General features: G+C 46.4%; 1 protein-coding gene across 1 annotated transcript in view; it reads left to right on the top strand.

Annotated features, from left to right (window-relative positions):
- STIP1 (stress induced phosphoprotein 1) overlaps window positions 1-21,061 on the top strand; it is a 213,087-nt gene that overhangs the window by 150,203 nt on the left and 41,823 nt on the right. The window contains exons 8-10 of the mRNA XM_086932803.1: window positions 1,060-1,180; window positions 15,668-15,764; window positions 16,375-16,499. Coding sequence (XP_086788929.1) covers window positions 1,060-1,180; window positions 15,668-15,764; window positions 16,375-16,499 — 343 coding nt within the window. The remainder of the gene's footprint in view (window positions 1-1,059; window positions 1,181-15,667; window positions 15,765-16,374; window positions 16,500-21,061) is intronic.

Below are 21,061 nucleotides of genomic sequence, written 5' to 3'. Positions count from 1 at the left end.
TCATAGATTCACCTGCACCCACCGTCCTCCCCGGAGAGTCAGTTCTCTGAGTTCGGGATACTTGTTCCCACTTGTGCACCGAAAATCTGAGGAGAGCTGGCTCTGCAGGGAAGGTTCTAGAGGTGCTGTGGGCTGATTGGTTGGAGCAAAGACTTTGGTCTTTTTAGCATAGTGAGGTAGGTGGGCTGCTATAATCTGGGCCTCAGGCCTTCTCTAGGGCCTACTACTGCAAAGTGCTTTTGGCACTGCTTTTTTTATTTACCGTGGGACTCCTGCCTCGGTGACTGGGAATGATTCAGGCATGTGAATCTATGAAAGATACCAATACTGGATAACTGAAGTTACAGGTAAGTAACTTGTTTTCTTAGCCAATAAGACACTTCAGTTTTGTGTTTTCAGTGTCCAGGGAAAAATCCAAAGGAACATGACCTGCTTTTTAACACTAAGCACACTACCTGGTGGGCTACCAATGCCTTCCCTAGGGGTAGCTTAATAATATTAAAAAGGAAGGTTTCGAGTTGGCAGTTTAAACTTTGTCCAACTAGTCTGTAGTGGCAGGCATAGTCACATTTCCACCTTTGTCACTAAAGTGTTGGCACAATTAAGTGCTGCAGTCCTGGGCACCTCTTGTACCATATCCTGTGGACTTACAGGCAAGTTAACTAAGCCAGTTGTACACATATTTTGATGGTTAGAGCTCATGAACTGGGGCTTGGACGGCCGGGCACAGTGCATTAAATAATTAGTAACCAGCAGCATCAGTCCAAAAACTTGAAAAGGGGTTGCCTAGTCCTAAGAGTTGAAAAAGCTTAAGTCTTCTTTTTTTAATATCTCGGTCAGATGGTTTTAAATCCATGTCCTTTAAATCAAAATCCTATATTTTCAGTGAATGTGGATGGACACCACTTTAGTGCCTTTAATTTTGTGCTTCTGTGATTTCAAACTCCGCTTAAGTTTCCTTGCACAGTGGGTGAACTATTTAGTTCTCTGTCTTTGTTAGACCCTTTGTTAACTTTGAAGAGTTGGTGTATTAACATCAATATCCTGCTTCTTTTTTAGGGCATACGCAAGGATTGGAAACTCTTATTTGAAGGAAGAGAAATACAAGGAAGCTGTTCAGTTTTATAATAAAAGTCTGGCAGAGCACAGGACACCTGATGTACTGAAGAAGTGCCAGCAGGTGAGTATGGAGAAGATCCTGGTTAATATGCAGAGGGATCACAAGCGTGTGGCATAGAGCAAGAGCAAGATTGTGTTTAGGTGACATCGCATTACGGCTGGACTCTGCAGAATTTATAGCGAAACCTGGCAAGTTTTGACCATAGAGGAACCATCTTCTATGCTATGTGGGGATGTTCAAACTTTTATGAGTTTTGGTAAAGGGCCCTGAGCGAAGTAGAAAAGATTACAAGTGTCCAATTTCCAGGGTCACTAGAAAGCATCACATTGGGGTGAATGCATGGGGTTAAACGTGAAGATACTGAAAATAACTAGAACATGACTAACGCGTTTTTACTGATCGCTAAATGGAGATTGAGAAAATGGTGAAGTCTGCATCCGTTCCCCACCAAGTGGAGTGCTATGGCATATCTTTGGGATGGCGATGGTAACCTGGTATTAAAGGAAAAATATGTCTCTATTGTAAGATTTGTAATTAACATAGTAATGGAATGCAACCCTTATTGAGGTTCTTGATGAGCAAATCACAGATAATTAATGTACCCTGTATCCCCCATGAATAATTGAATGGTTGCTAGCTTCCTGCCAGCAGGCAAGGCCAGTGTCGGGCTACACTTTGCAGAGGTTAAATAACCTCCTGTCCCTGTATTATTCGGAAGCGATGCATATCCTTCCCATGGGTGAGTGCAGGGTATGTGGATCTGCAAGGAGGTTTGAGGGTAATCTTTATTAATTTTATGGATGAAATTATTGAACCCTAAAACTAATCTAAATTGGGTTGATCTATTCATTTACATGTCCAGTGGTCCCATCTTTATGGGCCCACATTGGGCTGTCTGGAATAAAACTAAAGAACTGTTATGCTATTATACTTAAAAAGCGCTCCTACACCAAATTTGTTTGTTACCTTTAGGGAAGGGGCACAGCCCAGTTCCCACATGGGTTGATCTGAAAAAGATGCATTTTAAGGGTGCGGTGCGACTCTGAAAGAGGAAGGATATATTAGTGACAGAGGAAAGTTGTTCCAAAGAAAAGGGGGTAAAGTCTTGAAACCACCCCACCTGTGCTCTCTGAGCTCTTCTGAAGCAGATCTGACAGTAGACTGTGGAATATCCTACAGAAGATGTTACTGAAAACCGCGGTGGCTCAGGTTGTGCTATGAACTGTGCTAGAGTAGGAAAAGTGACTTAAAAATATTTTGTCATTTGACTGCTAACCGGTGCAACTCGACCAGAAATTTTGTATATGAAAAATGGGGAGAATTGGTTATCGCCTCTTAACTTTGGAGCAGACTGAAAGTTTGGCGGATGGAGAATAGCCCATAAGGGTGGCGGAGGACATTACGTTCACCACCCAGACAATCAATCTTCCACCAGATTTAAAGCTCGGTAATGGCTCAGCAGTGATCTTAGTACCTTGATAGGGGGCTGGCGTCATGGTGGTTTTTGACCACCATTAACCAAACATTCACTCGCCGCTGGTTTTTAACTAGCAGTTATTGACAGAAAAAAGGGTATCACACCCTCCTTCCACATAACACACAGTGTAATTCCTTTCCTCAGACTGCCCCTTTTCCAACAGGTCATCGGAGGTAGCTTTAGTGACTGAGCCACTGGGGTCTACATCAGCTGAAAAAAAGCAGTTCTCTCGGCTCTAAACGAGACAGACTGATGGATTCGGAGGACCGCATATTCTTGCCACTTTATGGTTTCATTTTCTGGACCCCTCTCTAATGCCATTCCTCATTGGTGAAAGTGCGTATTTAGTTGCTGTAGCAGTGTGATGCACAAGGTTAATCGAGGAGGGCATTCCCCGTGAAAAAATACTTCACTTCTTTCATTGGACGATGAAGGAGGAAAAAAGAAATTTTGCCCATCCTGTACCCAAAAAAAACCAGTAAATGAAATAATTTTGGACTGTAGGTAGTGCATTGAATCTTACTGCAATTTCACTGGGAAGACGGGCTGTGTGTCATAGACCTGCAGGATGCATACTTGAATATTCCAATCCCTCGAAAATGCTGTGAGAAACCAGTATATCAGATTAGTTTCTTTAAGCAGCTAAAAATCTGCTCCATGGTTGATTCTGGAATGGTATATCTGCGTTTTGTCTAAGCAAACCCTGGTGAAATGTGGTACTTTGTAGTACTTCCATGGCATCTCCTGGGGACCTTTGAGTCTAGGGATACATGATTACTCCAGTATTGGAACTTTCATAGATTCCCATTGCTTGTATCATTCCCCGTCGTCGGAATGGGAGCCTCGGTAATAATAAATATATATATATATATAGATAAATACACCATAATAGGTGTAAAAAAGGTAAAAAATTAGGCCTAGGCCTCATTATCTTTTGCAGCCTATTGCTGTCATTATGTAAAAGGACCCAAAGTCCCCTCAGCAACCAATCAGATCAGCCTCACCCTGTAGAACCTTCCTGAGAAAGCTCAGAGCCTCAGATTTTCTACCGCTTCGTTGGTGACAGGGAGTCTCCTTAGAGCTCTGCTCTAACTTCAACTTGAGGTACTGTTTAAACAGTTTTTCTTTGAGGATTTCTTTCAGCTTTGTCATGGCTGATAAGGAAAAGAAGAGCCTTTTCAGGTCTTGTGCCACTTGTGGCAAAAAACGACTTTATACAGAGGATCAACATCAAGACTGTATTTACTGTCTATACCCGGACCATAAGGTTGATAAGTGTAGTATATGCAGGAGAATGTCTGTTAAAACCCTCCGTGATCGTGAAGGACGGCTGCTTCTGTGGCTCAGGAAGTTGGAAAGGAGGGATGAAGTAATTTCTGGTGATGAGGAAGATGCCAGATCAACATCTTCGAAAACTTCATTGAAGAGGGGCGGATCGTCTGTGGACACTTCAACTGAACCCCCCTTAAAGGCTGTGCGTGTGACCTCTGATAGGTCTGGCAAGCCAGGGCCTATCGAATCTCCTCACGTGAGTGTAAAGGAGAGGGAAAGGCAGGCAATGCAGGTGCAAAAGGCTAAACTGGATGAGAGCTCGGCTGGGCCTTCCCACCAGGTTAAAGTAGCCAAGTCCGTCAAGAAACCGACTGTAGAGGCCTCTACAGGGGTCAAAACGGACTCTAAAACATCTGAGGTGATTTTGTCTCCTCAGTCGTCGACGAGCCACCCAGCGACGACGAGGACGACGACGAGAGCGTCGACGAGGACCTCGATGTCGATTCCGTCGACGAAGACCGGATCGACGACGGCGTCGTCGACGATGACCACGTCGACGGTTACCACCACGTCGACTAAGACCATCCCGTCGACGATGACTATTCCGTCGACGGTGGCAATCTCGATGACGACGATCCCGTCGACGAGGACGACGAGCCCGTCGACGACGACAGCTCCGTCGACGAGCCCGTCGACGATGAACTTGTCGACGATGAACCCGTCGACGGTGCCGTCGACGAGGCCGTCGACGGTGGACCCGGCGACGATGAGGGTTCCGTCGACGATGCCGTCGACGGTGAAGGGACTCTCGTCGACGGACCCGTCGACGACGATTCAGAACAAGGAAACGGTGGATTTGTTTTCAACGCCGTTGACGACAGGAGCGCCAGAAAACAGCAGAAGGAGGAGGATAACCCCAGATATGACTTCTCCTAGGAAAGTACCATCATTACCTCCACCCCTTTTGTTGGATGAGGATGACTACTCAGAAGAGGAAAATGAGATGTATGGGGATGCTTACAGTCCATCTCAATTGAATCTGAAATACCATGATTCGGATTTGGATGAGGAATATTACTATCAGAAGGCACAGCGGCCAGAAAGACAGGTTGCATACCAAGATACCCAACCACAGCAGGGTATGGTGACGATGCCTATGAGTCTTTTAACAGACTTAAGGGCGATGCTGGAGGAGTATAGGAGCAAGAAAGGGTCGCAACCTGTGGAAGGTCAAGCACAGGTTCAACCGCAGGCGGTGGCAGCAGAGTCAGTACGGCCTGCACAGGAAGAACATGAGAGGGCATATCCTCAGCAAGTCCAAGTGGATACCTCGGATGAGGATGAAACGGGGCAAAACCAAGATCATGACCAGGACAGTGAATGGAACCAGTATATAGCTCCGGATCCGGCTTCACCAGTGCCAGACCCGGTTGACTCGCCTCCGGCTGATGTAGGAGGTTTCTTCAGCCTGATGGAAAGAGCCACAGCGCGTTTTAAGTTAGCGATGCCTACAACATCTACGGATTGTTTTTTATACGATTTCAAGGAGGCATACCGTAAGGCCGTGCGCTCGATTCCCATTGTGGAGCACATATGGGAGGAAGGGAAGAAAGTGATGCAGACCCCAGCGACGGTCATTCCAACTCTTCCGCGCTTGGAGAAGAAGTACAAAGCTCCGGATGACAGTCCCGCCTGTTTGATTGGACAACCTAGACCTGACTCGGTCATATCGCAGGCGGCACAGAAGAAATCGCGAAATCCTTCGGCCACCCTCACGACTCCGCCGGATAAGGAGGGTAGAAGGTTGGACAACGCTGGGAAGCGTTTTTCGTCAATGGCTAGCTTGCTGGTCAGAGCGGCGAATGCCTTGGCGATCCTAGCAAGGTACGACCGCCAGATGTGGAGTGATGTGGCACACTATGTGAATCTGCTAGCGGATGACCAGAAGGCGGAAGCACAGAAACTTCTGGAAGAGGGACAACGTTCCTCTTCAGAGATGATTGATTGCGCGATGGACATCGCCACCACCTCTTTCCGTGCCCTAGGCAGTGCAGCGGTTCTTCGGCGACAAGGATGGCTGAGAGCTACATACTTCCGGCCAGAGGTCCAGAATAGGATTTTGGATTTGCCCTTCGATGGGGACATGTTGTTTGGGAAACATGTCGACGAGACCCTACAGGGTATAAAGAAGGACACGGAGACAGCAAGGGCTCTGGGGAACCTGCAATATAGGAAAACACCCTTCCGTGGAGCACGAGGAAGAGGTTTCTCTTCACCTAGAGGAGGTTATCAGCAACAGCGATATTCACAGCAGTCGCAGTCTTACAGGCCACAGTACGGCAATCAATACTATCAGCGGCAGTCGCAATCCCAGTCTTTCTCTCGCCAGAACGCTCGTGGACGACAGGGGCGTCAGGGCAAGGACGCTGGCAAGCGTCAATAGCGGCCTCCCGACTCTGCCAACTGTTCCTCCGCTTCTGGGATCTCCAGTGGGCGGCAGGATATCACAACATCTGAGCAGCTGGGAAGAGATTACATCGGATCAGTGGGTATTAAATATCATCCGGAATGGGCATACTCTAGAATTCCAGGACTTTCCACCTACAAGAGCTCCCCACGCCACTACTTCCGACCATCTGAACCTTCTTCAAGAGGAAGCTCAACTAATGCTTCAAAAAGGGGCGATCCAGCGTGTTCCCCTATCACAAAGGGGAGAAGGTTTCTATTCCAGATTTTTTCTGATCCGAAAGACAAAACAGAAGTGGCGTCCTATCCTGGACTTGAGGGAGCTCAACACCTATCTCACGAAACTATCGTTTCGAATGATTTCACTCCAGGACATATTGCGCCTATTGAACCCGGGCGACTACATGGCAACATTAGACCTGGAAGATGCCTATTTTCATATCCCGATCCATCCAGCTCACAGACGTTTCCTTCGCTTTACAGTAGGCAAGAGTCACTTCCAGTTCATGGTGCTCCCATTTGGATTAAAGTCCGCTCCTCGGATATTCACAAAGGTGCTGGCACCGGTAGCAGCATTTCTGAGGAGACAGTCGCTAGAAGTATTCCCGTACTTAGACGACTGGCTGCTGAAGGCCCCAAGCTTGCAAGAGGCATCAAGGGCAGTGGACACGTGCTTGAACCTCTTTATTCACCTGGGTTTACAACTCAACAAGGAAAAGTCAGTTCTTCAACCTGCAAGCACGGTGAAGTTCTTGGGAGCGATACTCAATACTCAGGAGTGCAAAGCCTTCCCATCGGAAGAGAGACAGATGAAACTCATATCGTCAGCCACCCGTTGCCAAAAGAGAAGTTGGATGACGGTCAGGATGTACAAATCTCTTCTAGGGTCGATTTCATCCTGTATTCAATTGATTCCGCATTGCAGGCTGCGAATGCGCCCCCTGCAGGAGGAGCTGGACCTTCAGTGGAGACAAGTGGAAGGTTCGTTCGAAGACAGGGTGACGGTAACCCAGCGGATGAAACGGTCGGTTTCATGGTGGATGAAAAGATCTCACCTCACTGTGGGACTCAGTTTCAAGGCTGCAAGGGCTCCTCAGGTCATTACCACGGACGCTTCTCTTCAAGGTTGGGGAGCGGTCATGCAAGACCTCCAGGTCAGTGGTCACTGGACTCCGGAAGAACGTCATCTACATATCAACGTTCTGGAACTAAGAGCTATTCGACTGGCAATGTTGGCTTTCCTCCCGAGGATTACAGATTCAGCAATCCTGGTGCGGACGGACAACACCACCGCAATGCATTACGTCAACAAGCAGGGAGGCACAAGATCGCCACTGCTTTCACAGGAAGCCCAAATACTGTGGGAATGGGCGATAGCGCAGAACATCACACTCGTAGCAGAACACCTTCCAGGAGTATGCAACACGAAGGCAGATACGCTAAGCCGCCTGAGAGCAGTCTCGCACGAGTGGGAATTGGAGGACGCAGTGATCAAGGACATCTTCTCCCGTTGGGGGACCCCAGCGATCGACCTGTTTGCAACACCGGGGAACAAGAAATGCCGGTGTTACGCAAGCAGGGAACACCATCGAGGATCACTGGGGAATGCCCTTTCGATGTCATGGTCAGGCGCGTTTGTTTACGCCTTTCCGCCATTTCCCCTAATTCCTCGAGTCCTCAAGAAACTCAAGATGGACAGGTGCAGGATGATACTAATAGCGCCTGCCTGGGCTCGCCAATTTTGGTACACGGAGCTTCTTCTTCTATCAGAGACACCGCCCATTCATCTGCAACCCAAACTGACACTGCTCTCTATGTACAACGGCCAAGTTCTTCACCCGAACCCGAGCTCGCTTCAGTTGGCGGCTTGGCTCCTGAATACAGAGAGTTTAAGGATTTAAACATCCCAGAGGAATGCAGGACCATCTTAGCACAGGCACGAGCCCCTAGCACTAATAAGACTTATAAAGCGAAATGGAAGAGGTTCCATTTGTGGTGTCAGAGGGAGAATGTTCATCCTTTCTCATCAGCTCCGCATCAACTGTTACCTTATATTCTTTCATTGGCACAAGCAGGTCTGGCTCATGCTTCTATCAAAGTCCACTTGGCAGCTATTTCCAGGTATAGGAGAACAAGATCGGGCCCCTCTCTTTTATCAGCGAGAGTAATCAAACAATTCTTGAAAGGACTGTTTAGAGTTTTCCCGCCAGTTAGGCCCCCACCTCCGGTGTGGCACTTGAATGTGGTCCTGGCCCAGCTAATGAGACCGCCATTTGAGCCAGTACATAAGGCGGACCTGAAGTTCCTATCATGGAAAGTGGCGCTTCTCTTGGCACTCACCTCTGCAAGGAGAGTAGGAGAGCTTCAGGCTTTAACCATCAAAGAACCCTTCTTACAGTTCAAGAATGATACAGTTATCCTGCGGATGAACCCCAAGTTCATTCCGAAGGTACCGGCGGACTTTCATCTTAACGAGCCAGTGATTTTGAAATCTTTTTTTCCTCGGCCTTCAACCCAGGCTGAGAGGACACTTCATTCTCTGGACGTTCAGAGATGTTTGAAATTCTATCTACAACGCACAGCTGGATTTCGAAAGACACCCCAACTGTTTGTGGCTTTCGGAGCCCCAAGGAAAGGATTTCCTTTGTCAAAACAAGGGATATCTAGATGGATAACTAGTGCGATCCGGTTCTGCCACCAGGCGGCAGGCAAACCTTTACAAGGACAGGTGAAGGCACATTCCACAAGGTCAGTCTCAGCATCAGCGGCGCTGTTTGCTGGAGTATCCATAAAGGACATTTGCAGAGCAGCCACCTGGAGCAGTACGCACTCCTTCACGAGACATTACTGCCTGGAGGCGGCTGCAAAGGAGGATTCGGCTGTTGGACAGGCAGTCCTGAGAAATCTCTTCCAATAAGAGGTGAGCTTTCCACTCTTCCCTCCTCCTGTTTTTTCAAACATTTCGTTTATTGAGCTTTGTTACTGCTTTATGATGTATAATCTGTGATATCATTAGTTTATAATGATTCTATGCTGTGCACGAAATGTTTGAGGTATGCTAACTGCTATCTACTCTGATACAAGCAATGGGAATCTATGAAAGTTCCAATACTGGAGTAAGAAACAAGTTACTTACCTGTAACTTTAGTTCTCCAGTATTGGTAACTTTCATAGATTCCCATGCGCCCACCCGCCTCCCCTGGGAAAGCTCACTTTAGGGCTAGGTGATTATGTGGCAAAGCAACGGCTACGAAAATCTGAGGCTCTGAGCTTTCTCAGGAAGGTTCTACAGGGTGAGGCTGATCTGATTGGTTGCTGAGGGGACTTTGGGTCCTTTTACATAATGACAGCAATAGGCTGCAAAAGATAATGAGGCCTAGGCCTAATTTTTTACCTTTTTTACACCTATTATGGTGTATTTATCTATATATATATATATATTTATTATTACCGAGGCTCCCATTCCGACGACGGGGAATGATACAAGCAATGGGAATCTATGAAAGTTACCAATACTGGAGAACTAAAGTTACAGGTAAGTAACTTGTTTCTTCTCCCCCCTGGGGACTGATGACAATTCCATTAATGGCACTGGAAGACTGGGACCTCGTTTCTGAAGGAACCACACAAATGGCAATACATAAAAGCAAAGATGGCACAAGTTATGCTTTCTGGCTGCTTCCTGATTTTGCCCCGAAAGGTGGCAAAGAAAGTGAGGCTGTGGCACTCTACCCATTCCTGGTTGGTGCCCTAGTCGTGGCAGGAGCTGCATGCAGTATTCTGTTGAGGTCAAGGGGCATAAGCGTCAGAAGGCTAAGTATTCAAGGGCCTTCATTTGCCAGCTATTGATTCCCTGAGGTGAGTGGCCTAGAAAAGAGGCCACTGGAGGTTCACCTAGACACTGAGCAGGAGCCCTAAAGGTATATAGAACATTAAAGACCCCATTTAATGGCTTTTTTCAGTTGTGCTCCTGTTGTTGCACAAGAAAAGGTGTATTTTATATATACCTGGGTCTGGCCGTATCTTAGGCAGTGTACTGTGTTGCATTGCTTCCTGGGGCACTGACCATATATGGACTCCATTGCTGCTGGGCCTATGTGTAGAGTTGCCTGGGCATAAACCTCATGGCATATGGGGTTGCCACTCAGTTTGAGGGGCGTAGTACTGGTAACCCCTAATAAAGGAGCCAATGGGAGAGTTGTAAGAAGCGCCTTTTCACCCGAGTTAATCAGACTGACCTAAAACAAACAAGAAAAGGACAGATTGAGCAGGCTAGAACTTGGACTAGTTGCCCGCAGAAATTTCAATAAGTCACCTGTTGAATTACCTGCTCCTTCAGTATGCTAGGACTATTAATCACACTAGGTGATGTGCTTCATCGCCAAATAACCGCTTATTATGTGCGGTGTAGACTCACACATACGCACACTCTGTGGAGCTCTTAAGTCGTGAGAGGGGAAAATATTTGCACAGTCCCCTACTAACATTCACTGACTTGGCGTATTTCCCGCAAAGATGCCTAATTTTGGGTGCAATGCTTGGTCATACAAAATTGTCTCCAGTTCACTTGACATTTTAATCCTGTCACCTTACGACAATCATAAAAACAGAAAAACAAGTTACAACATTCTTGCTTACTAGTATTATGAACAAGAAGCATTCCTAACTATGCGATTGGAACTTTGATAAATCATTCTCGTGAGGGGACAGAATTATTGGGAAGGGCATTCACATAGTAGTGGAATGTTCTTGGGACAGATCATCACTGAGGTTGGAATACAGAGTTAGTGTTGGGGGTAATTCACAAGTTTCTAAGCCATATAGGTCTGTTAAAGTCCAGCAGATATATCACCAGCCCTTCATCCTCCTGGTTCTGTAGAATGGACATCTTTGAAATGGTCCCAATTTAATGATCTGCACACTGTTCGTTCTTTTTAATTAAGGCCTCTGCTAGCATCTGATTGTGTTGCCAGAATTCAGAAAGAAACGGACAACAGCGTACAGAGGTAGCACCTGTATGTGGCTCAGGCATACTTTCCACAGTGCGACAGTCTATGCAGAGCCACATGACGCCATCTACTGGCACGCAATGGAATTTGTGGGGGGAAATAAAAAAATCTCTGGGTCCAGTCTGATCCCTGGTGTTCACAAGGTGAGGAATTCAGTCTTTGTGCCCATCGTATTTATGCCCCCTCCGACACTTCCCCCAACAGACCATGGCTCTCATCTATTCACCCAAGTACCTCTATGCTTTCTCATCCCATTGTAATCCTTTAGGTGCCCCCCCCCCTTCTGCAGCACCGCCCCTTGCCCCATGTGTGCCCTATCTCCTGAAGTCTTACCCTTAAGATCACAACCCCACACTTAAGTAGCATGGGTGGTTCAAACGCTAATAGTCTGTTCCAGCATGTTTGGGGAAGGGTGCAGCACATTTTCCCTCTCATCCCAAAGCAAAGTGAGTGGTGGTGAAAATTAGAGTCCCCCACACTTTGAAAGTGTCAGTGGAAAGAGTAGATGAACACTGCAATTCCCTCCAACCTACCCGTCCAAATCAGCAGAGTTAGGGGTGGCATGCTCCTGTTATAGAATATTATATTGCTCTCCCACCTCTGGCAGATGTAGGGATGACGTTGTCAGCATATAAGGCTTTAACTAACGAGTCCTCCTTGAGTTTTCACATTGAAATTGCGTCTGCACTTCATGCCCAAAATGGTTACAACCACACCCTTTATTCACGACAAACATGGCATCCCTCTCCATGAACACTGAGTACCGTATAACCAAGTGAGCAGGGGAAAGGTTTTTTTATGAGTAAGGCATAGTCTCCTGAATGGCAGTCTGCATAAGGATGAGATAGAAAAAAGTTTAATAGACCTGTATTATTCAAGTTCACAGTACTTTGTGTAAGTTACACCTGCTTCTGGAATGTACCACTTCAGTTAGATTTGTAGGCAGTCACATGCCAAAATGTCCACTCTTTCTCTACAGACACAAATGATGCACTCACTTCACCAAATGTGCTAAACAGTGCTCTGAAATCTTCCATGTGAGGGACTTGGACTTCTTTCCATGTAATTCGCTGTCATACTACTTTCAGTTTACTTAAAATCGATATGAAAGTTTATAAAGAGTTAGTGCTGAAGGAGAACCACAATTTAGTTGTCTGGGTTGTCATGCAACTTCCCACTAATAAGATAATTTTTGGAAGAGGTGGGTAAGGGAGTAAATTTTGATTGTGATTAGTCCATGTGGTCCTGGCAAGGCCACGACTGTGAAGGGCAAATATCTTTTCGTTTTTAACCTGCCAGACAAGCTCCAGAAAATAGATTCCGAAGTAGGCAGGCGTATGCACAACCCTGCTTAAATAAGGCAGTCTTTGGTCACCCAGCCTGTACCGCTTTTCTTCTATTTTTTTCTAAATTGTTTGTATTTTATCTCTATGTTCTCTGTTTACGAAAAATGGTAGTAAAACTGTTAGTCTAGTGCAGGTATAGAGTACTTTTTATGTGGACTGGTGGTCAGTTGTCCACATGGCCTGTTTATAAACCTTTTTAGTGGACTAAACACTTTTTGCCCTATCTCTAAAACCGTTTAAAGGATTTTCACCTAACAAAGAAAAGGCCCTAAGGTACTCAATGGCCACTCTCCATTTAAAATAAAGGGACTATCCGTTCAGCAGTTTCAGAGTAAAACACAGAAACATTCTAATAGGAAACTCCTCAATAAGAATACGCGAAAAACTATTTTGAGAGTCTCCTTTTAACCTTTAAACAGTTTGACTCCGTTGCACCAAATATGTCACCCACTTCGACGTCCCCCAAATATTTTTAACCAACTTTAGTCAAAGGAGGAAAAGATGATTAACCTTCACCACAAAAACACAAATATAGTTGTAACTTGAATTGCAACATCCCTGAAGAACGGTTATCAGTGATACATAAGCTGTTTCTTATCCTTAATGGAAGGTTTTGTAACCTAGTGACTTAAAAGGAAGAATGCCTTTTTGGAATCCTTTAATTAAAGCATAGGCATTTCTGAGTCCAAGGGCTGTGCCCTCTGAAGAGAAGGGTCCAGCCCGGACTCTTAAAAGCACTATAGTTTTTTAATGCTTGAGCAGCTATGCCTTTTCTCTATTAGTCTTGCTTTCTGAAAAAAACAAATGAGAGGCTGTAAACGAAAGTCTAAAGACTGTCAAATTATTTTAATTTGGATACGTTTAAAGAAAGGAAGTGTCTTTGGGTTTATACATATGTATAATAAAAAGGAGTGGCCCCTGCTTGTGAATAGTCATTTAATCATGGAGTCAGTAAATATTCATAAGCTGGATAACTATAAAAGGTACTTTTTTTTGTCGTCTTTTATCAATTCAAATGCAACCCTTTCTTCTTCGCCAGACATGAGTACAGTAGCCTCACACTTTATATAATTTGAGGATGCCTTCTAAGAGCCAAGCTTAACGAGAATGACTCAAATCATTTGAGTCTATTAAATATACAAATGTTAGAGAAATTGCATACTTTATATTTCTAACCTACAGGGTATTAGATGCCGAACATATGTATTTTCTTTTGCCTTCTTACGGGAGTAGGAAGTTGTGATAGGACACTCGCCCTCTAACCAGTCCTCCCTCCAAACCGTCCTCCAAACACATTTTTATTTATTTGGACATTTATTAAGCGCCTGGTTACGCCACTGGCGTGTCCCCGCGCTGTGATAAGTGAAATGGCTGTCCCCCCTCCTCCCACAGAAGGCTACCTGCTGAAAAGGTGTGTTTTGAGTTTCTTCCTGAACAGGACTTCGGAGGGTTCTAGTCGCAGTTCCAACGGAAGAGCATTCCAGTGCCTGGGAGCGAGGTATCTATAAGATCTGCCTCCCATGCGCACCTTAGATACTCTGGGGACTTTTAACAACCCCGTCTGGGAGGACCGTAGACTGCGTGTGGGCTCGTAGCGGGTAACCAGACTCTGGAGCGGTACCGGTGCTTTACCGCTCATAATACGGTGACATGTAGCAAGGGCCTTGAACTCCACTCTCCTCTCAATGGGAAGCCAATGGAGGGCCCGCAAAGCTGGTTTGGCGGATGACCTCCTAGGGAGCCTGAGTACAAGCCGCGCAGCCGCGTTTTGAAGGACTTGCAGGCGGCCCATGACCCTGCCTGTGGCCCCCAGATAAAGCAGGTTCCCATAGTCCAGTCGGGAGTTGACGAGGGCGTGCACCAACGTCCTTCGAGCAGAGATAGGGAGCAGATCTAACACTTTCCTTAGGGCTCTCAGGACACCGAAGCACACCCCCGCCACCCGACCGACCTGTGGACCAAAGGCAAGGTCCTTGTCCAGCCACACGCCAAGGTTCCTGGCCTCATGGCAGGGAACAGGAACTTCACCCAGACAGGGCGGCCACCACGCCGACGACCAAGCAGACCCCCTACCACGAGCACCTCGGTCTTGCTGCCGTTCAGTTTTAAACAGTTTGCGGCCATCCAGGCAGCGAGATCTTGCATGCAGTTCCTGAAGATGTCCGCTGCAAGGCCGGGTGCACGCGACAGGGAGATGACCAACTGCGTGTCATCGGCGTAGGACACCAAACGAAGACCATATCCCTCCACGATGGCCGCCAGGGGGGAGACATAGATATTAAATAGGGTTGGGCTCAGAGACGAGCCCTGAGGCACACCCTGGCCCAACTCAATCTCCCTTGAGTAGCATTCACCCAATCTGACTTGAAAACACCTGTCAGACAGGAAGGACTTGATCCAACCAAGCGCCGCTCCTGTAACCCCGCCTTCATTCAGACACTGTAGCAAGGTGGAGTGTGCTACAGTGTCGAACGCTGCGCTTAGGTCGAGTAGGATCAATGCCATAGTTTGGCCCTCGTCCACGCCCTGTCGTAGTGCTTCAACTGCCACGAGAAGAGCAGATTCCGTCGAATGACGGGGGCGGAAGCCAAATTGAGAGTCGTGGAGTAGCGAAGCCGCCTCCTCGAACTGCATAAGCTGAACATTGGCTATTTTTTCTGCCACTTTTGCCATGTAAGGCAGGAGGGAGATAGGGCGGAGGTTGTCCAGTTTTTCAAAACTGACGTTGGCCTTCTTCTGCAGAGGAAGTACCACTGCTTGCTTCCAGGCATTCGGGACAGCCTGGGACTCAAAGGAGGTGTCCAGTAGGTGGCGAACATAGGGCTCAAGTACTGGCAAGCTGCCCTTCAGCCGACATACATTAATAATCTAATTTTCTATGATCAGGTGTTTGTGTCTGAATTTGACATTTGGGTGCTTTATAATATTTAAGTACACAGATTGGTCTAGTGGGTGTTAAGTATCTCTTTTCTTGCAGGCTGAGAAGATCTTAAGGGAACAAGAGAGAATGGCTTACATCAATCCGGATTTGGCACTAGAGGAAAAGAGCAAAGGCAATGAATGTTTCCAGAAAGGTATGTGTTATGCCTTTTGGACAAAACGCTCTACAAGCCTCTCTTTTTGTTACTTGATCTTTCATGCCTGTTGTGTTAATTGGTGAGCTGGAGTGCGTAACTGACTTGAATGGAGTGGTCACAACCTGTTCCTTGTTACTTTATGGTTGAAGATGTGGGAAAATATTTGGTAAACTTTTTTTTAATATTATTTTTATCTCGGGTACAGTATGAACTCGATATGAACACATCGTATCTGGTATAGGAAGCTTTTAATGTGTAATTTGACATATCGTAATGAACTGAGTTGTATCTAGTCTGATGCTAAGCCAATTGTAACATGACACTAAGTGATGAGTAGTAGAGGCACTTTAATGTGCTTTTCGTTGGCAACCTCAATACAGTGCGGTTTCCTTGTGACTTAGTTGAGCTGTCCTTCAAATCTTTTTGGTCACTAAAATTGCTGTCACAGATTAGTGTATATTTCTTGTTCTAGACCATATTACCAGAAGAAGTAAAATTGACCATATCATCAGAAGCAGTAAAATTAAAGGGTTTTTTTATACTTCTGCGCCGTGTCTTTGTTCCACCCTGTTGATGTGCTGATTTGTGGGGTATTTTCTTGTTTTAGGCGATTATCCCCTAGCAATGAAACATTATTCAGAAGCCATTAAACGTAATCCTCAAGATGCCAAATTATACAGCAACAGAGCTGCCTGCTATACAAAGCTGCTAGAATTCCCTTTAGCTGTGAAGGTAAGAAAAAGGGTGGCATAAGATAATCATTCAATTTGATGTAATGCGGAATAAGTATGCAGTATGACCACTTTATGTAACCGCCACCAGGACTGTCAATGTTCTTTTTAATACTTGTTTTTTCATGTAATTCTCTCCCACTTTTACAGCTGGCTTTCACATAATTATATTGCTGTTTGGATTGCCTGGAATTTCTGTAATAAAAATTTTTCTCTTGGTGATTCAGACGATTGGAGAATATACGCTGCTTCCGGCGAGAGCAGAATATTATTCAGATGCTTTTTATTTTTGGTCTTGCCCGATACTGATGAACACTTATTTTGCTGTGATCTACAGTTGGAGTACTACTTGCTTCTGAATTCCAGGAGTAAACCAGGAATACTGCTGACTTACTCCTGCAAGTTACACCTATTCACAGAACAGTGTTGGCTAATTAGGCCCTTAATATCTTTTGCTGAAAAAAATATCTCAAAACGTGCATTTTCTTTAAATCTGTATCTACAAGCCCATCGAAACCACATTTTTTGTTTTTGTCCTTTCTGTTTTTTGATAGCATATTTGACAAATGTGGGCTTTAGCATCTAATTTTAAAGAATGTATGTCGATACTTCGTATACCATTACTTTGCATGCTTTTAGTGCGATGTTTTTACTTCGCATAAACCATTACTTCACAAGTTTTAACTGCGCATGCATTTATAAGGCAAATGGTTATAAATGTACTATGGTTTATGCTAATTAAAAAAATCACACTAAAATCATGCTTACACTACACTACCTTACACTACTTGAACACCACTACACTACCCCCCTACACGACCTTCCCCCTGCCTGGACCCTACACTCTAACACTACACTTCACGACCCCCCGACACTACCCTAAAACTATACCCTACACAAACACCACACCACTACCCTAAACCCCTCCCCCCCCAGCACGACCCTGTCCCTGATCCCTGCACTTAAAACACTACCCTACACTACACAAACACCACCCTACACAAACACCACATCACTACCCTAAAACCTAAAATACTGTCTTCCTTCCACACATGATGTGGAAAAATGTTATCATTGCCTCCAGCTTTCCAGGAGAACTTTAAAGGAGAGAGAGAAAATTCGACTTTTGTGACTTCTGGAGAGAGAAAGGCATCAGGAAAAGGGGGCAAGAAGTGTGTTGTCATCTGGAAGACCCCCTTCTTCTTCAAAACGTCGAAGGTCTGCTTCTCCTGAGGGTAAAAGCAAGAAAAAACAACATCCGGAAGCGTCAATGTCGGAAAAAGTGAGTTTGACGTCGAAATCTAGATCGCCGTCGGGTATGTTCATGTCGAAACCAGTGGAAAGAAGTACATTGACGTCGAAGTTATCGCCGCTAAGACACAAGTCGACGTCTAAGCGGAGATCTAGGTCGCCGTCGAGAAGCTTGTCGACGTCTAGGCGTTTGGTGTCAGTTGCTGTGAGGACTACGTCGAGAGTGAGACGATCGACGTAGAGAGAGAGAGTGAGGTCGACGTCGAGAGAGTGAGGTCGACGTCGAGAGAGTGAGGTCGACGTCGAGAGAGTGAGGTCGACATCGAGAGAGTGAGGTCGACGTCGAGAGATAGAGCCACGACGTCGAGACCTGAAAAAAGGAGAAGATCAAGGTAGCTGTCGAGACATGGGTCGAGACATGCCTCGGGCTCGAGGCTTGAAAGGGCACTGTTGACGTCGAAACGGCAAACAACGTCGAGGAAGTCGACGTCTAGGTCTCCGCCACCTGCCCCGCAGTCGGCGTTGAGACACTCTGGATCGGCCTCTCGGACCTCTCATAGGTCTTTGTCGGAGTCGGCGTCTAGCTTTGGCTGACCCTCCATGGTCTACGTCGAAAGACCTGACGTTGAGGACATCTGTGGGCAGGTCTTCAGTAGTAAGAGCCTCTCAGCACAAAGAATCGTCTATTGTGGCGCATTTTGGCTCGACATCGAAATTCAACGTCAAGGGCCAGGCAATTGGTTCCCAGAGAGACGACTTCAAGATCTCCGCAGTCTATTCGGAGTTCTTCTGCAGCGTCTTCTTCCTCGATGGGAATTCAGATTGTGCAGGTTACCCTGGAGGGCTCTCCGGTGCGTAGATCTCCGCCTGTGAACATGTCTCCTAGATGGCTGGAAAGCATACGTCATTGGAAGATGCAGCCAGGGCCTAATGACAGGCCTCTTACTTTGGCAGATTCAGGGCCACCGGCTGGTGGTTCTCCAAGAAGATCTAGATCTCCGGTGCAAAGGCGTTCGCATTCTAGAGAGCGCAGTAGGTCTCATTGATCTCCTACTCCTAGGAGAAGGCATAGATCTCCTGCCTCTTCCTCTCTATCAAGATTGTCTTGCAGAGACTATTCACCCACGATCTCATCTACGCCACCTTCCAGGATATCTCCGGTAGATTATCTGGGAACTTTCAATGAGGTATTATGCCGTGGGGCTAGCAAGTTCAATATAACTATGGCAGTGCCTCAGGGGAAGTCTTCTGTCATATTTGAAACGTTACATCATAATCGTCTGCTAGACCTCTTCTTCCGTTGGTGCCTTGTTTGTTGGAACCGGCAATGAAGACTTTTTTGACACCAGCTACAGTGGGCTCCCGGCCTTCAAGAATTGCAAAAAAGTATAAAGCACCGGATCGGGATCCTCTGTTTCTGCGAACAGATCCACCTCCAGATTTGCTAATAGTGGCGGCGGCCAGGAAGGCCCACTAAGCAACGTCTGTCTCATCTGCTCCGCCAGACAAAGACAGTTAAACCATGGACTCCTTGGGGCGGAGGATGTGTAACACAGCTGGATCAGTCATGAGTGGCCAGTGCTGCGGCTTTACTGGGCCGCTATGATCGTCTCCTATGGGACTCTATGTCTAAATTTGCGGAGAAGCTGCCTAAGGAAGATCAGAAGGACTTCCTTGAGATTGTGAGAGAAGGTGGTTTGGTGGCAAACCGGAGTATCAGTGCGACGGCTGATTCTGCGGTTCTTGAAGCGCATGGGTATGCCCACGGCATATGCTCTAGGAGGTCTGCTTGGCTGCGCCTCACGGGCCTTAAGCCAGATGCCCAAGGAAAAATAGTTGCTCTGCCTTTCAATGGGTCAACGTTATTTGGATCTCATGTGGATGATGAGATGGCCAAGATGAAAGCGGAGCTTGATACTCTTAAAGCGGTTGGCCTAGACAAAAAGGAGTTCCGTTGTCGTTTTCGCCCCTACGACAAGAGGTCGTTTCAACAACGTGGGCAAATGTCAAACTGGTTGACGCAAAACCAGGGGCAGTCTCAGCAAAGGCCGCAGTTTCAACAGCGCAGGCCTGGGTGAGGCAGAGGAGGAAATAGACAGCAGTCCTCTGCGGCGAAGCAACCTCAGAAGCAATGAAATAGAACTTCCTCCACAGCTGTGGTCCACTCCGGTAGGAGGAAGCATTGCTCTATACTTGGACGAGTGCAGAAAATTGACAAAGGACATATGGGTCCTCGACCTAATTCAAAACGGTTATCTCCTCAAATTCAAATCTCCTCCTCCTGCCATATGTCCAAAATGTTTTTCGTCAAAGTCAAAAACTTCTACAAGAAGTAAACATCCTTTTGTGCAAAAAAGCCATAGAGGAAGTTCCTCTGTCACAGAGAAACCAAGGTCTGTACTCCCGCTTCTTCTTGGTGAGAAATAAAGGCCCCAATGCAGAATTCAGACCTATACTGGATTTAAGGTTGTTGAACAGATTTATTTGAAGGGAGAAATTTCGGATGTTAGCGCTCCATCAAATATTTCCCCAGTTACATCAGGGGGACTGGATGTGTTCCATCGACCTGAAGGATGCATATTTTCATGTTCCAATCTCAAAGAGGCATCGCAAATTTCTCAGATTTCAAGTGTCTGTTCATCACTACCAGTATGCAGTACTTCCGTTCGGACTGAAGTCAGCTCCCCGAACATTCTCGAAGTGTATGGCGTGGTAGCTGCATTCCTTCGAAGACAGAGGATTTTCATATAGCCTTACTTGGACGATTGGCTCCTAAAAAGTTCATCCCAATCTCTTCTGGAAGATCATCTTTCAATATGCCTTCAGCTCATGCACAAGTTGGGTCTTCAGGTCAATCTCAAGAAATAGATAATGAACCCAACCCAGCAAATCCACTATCTGGGAGCTCTTTTGGACATGGCAGAAGAAAACGTGTGTCCTTCGGAGGAGAGGTGCTTATCAATCAGGACAAAATGTCAGCTTCTTGTTCAAACCACGTCTCTGACAGTTCGCCAAGTATCCTCTCTTCTGGGGTCGATTTGCGTCGTGCATCTTCATAGTTCCAAACGCAAGATTGCACATGCGTCCTCTGCAACAGTGTTTAGAGGATCAGTGGAGACAGAGGACGGGGTGTTGGGAGGATCGTATACTCCTTCGTCAGTCCGCCAAAGATTCCATCCGATGGTGGATGAAGAGGTCCCACTTAATGCAAGGAGTGCCATTTCATCAAGACCCTCCAACTCAAACTCTGATCATGGACGCCTCTCTCCAGGGTTGGGGTGCTCATATGGGCCCTCTGCAAGTACAAGGGCT

The sequence above is a fragment of the Lissotriton vulgaris genome, chromosome 7, assembly GCF_964263255.1.
Source record: "Lissotriton vulgaris chromosome 7, aLisVul1.2, whole genome shotgun sequence".
Lineage (NCBI taxonomy): Eukaryota > Metazoa > Chordata > Amphibia > Caudata > Salamandridae > Lissotriton > Lissotriton vulgaris.
Note: the sequence above shows the minus strand (reverse complement) of the source record. Positions and strands in the feature narration are given on the sequence as shown.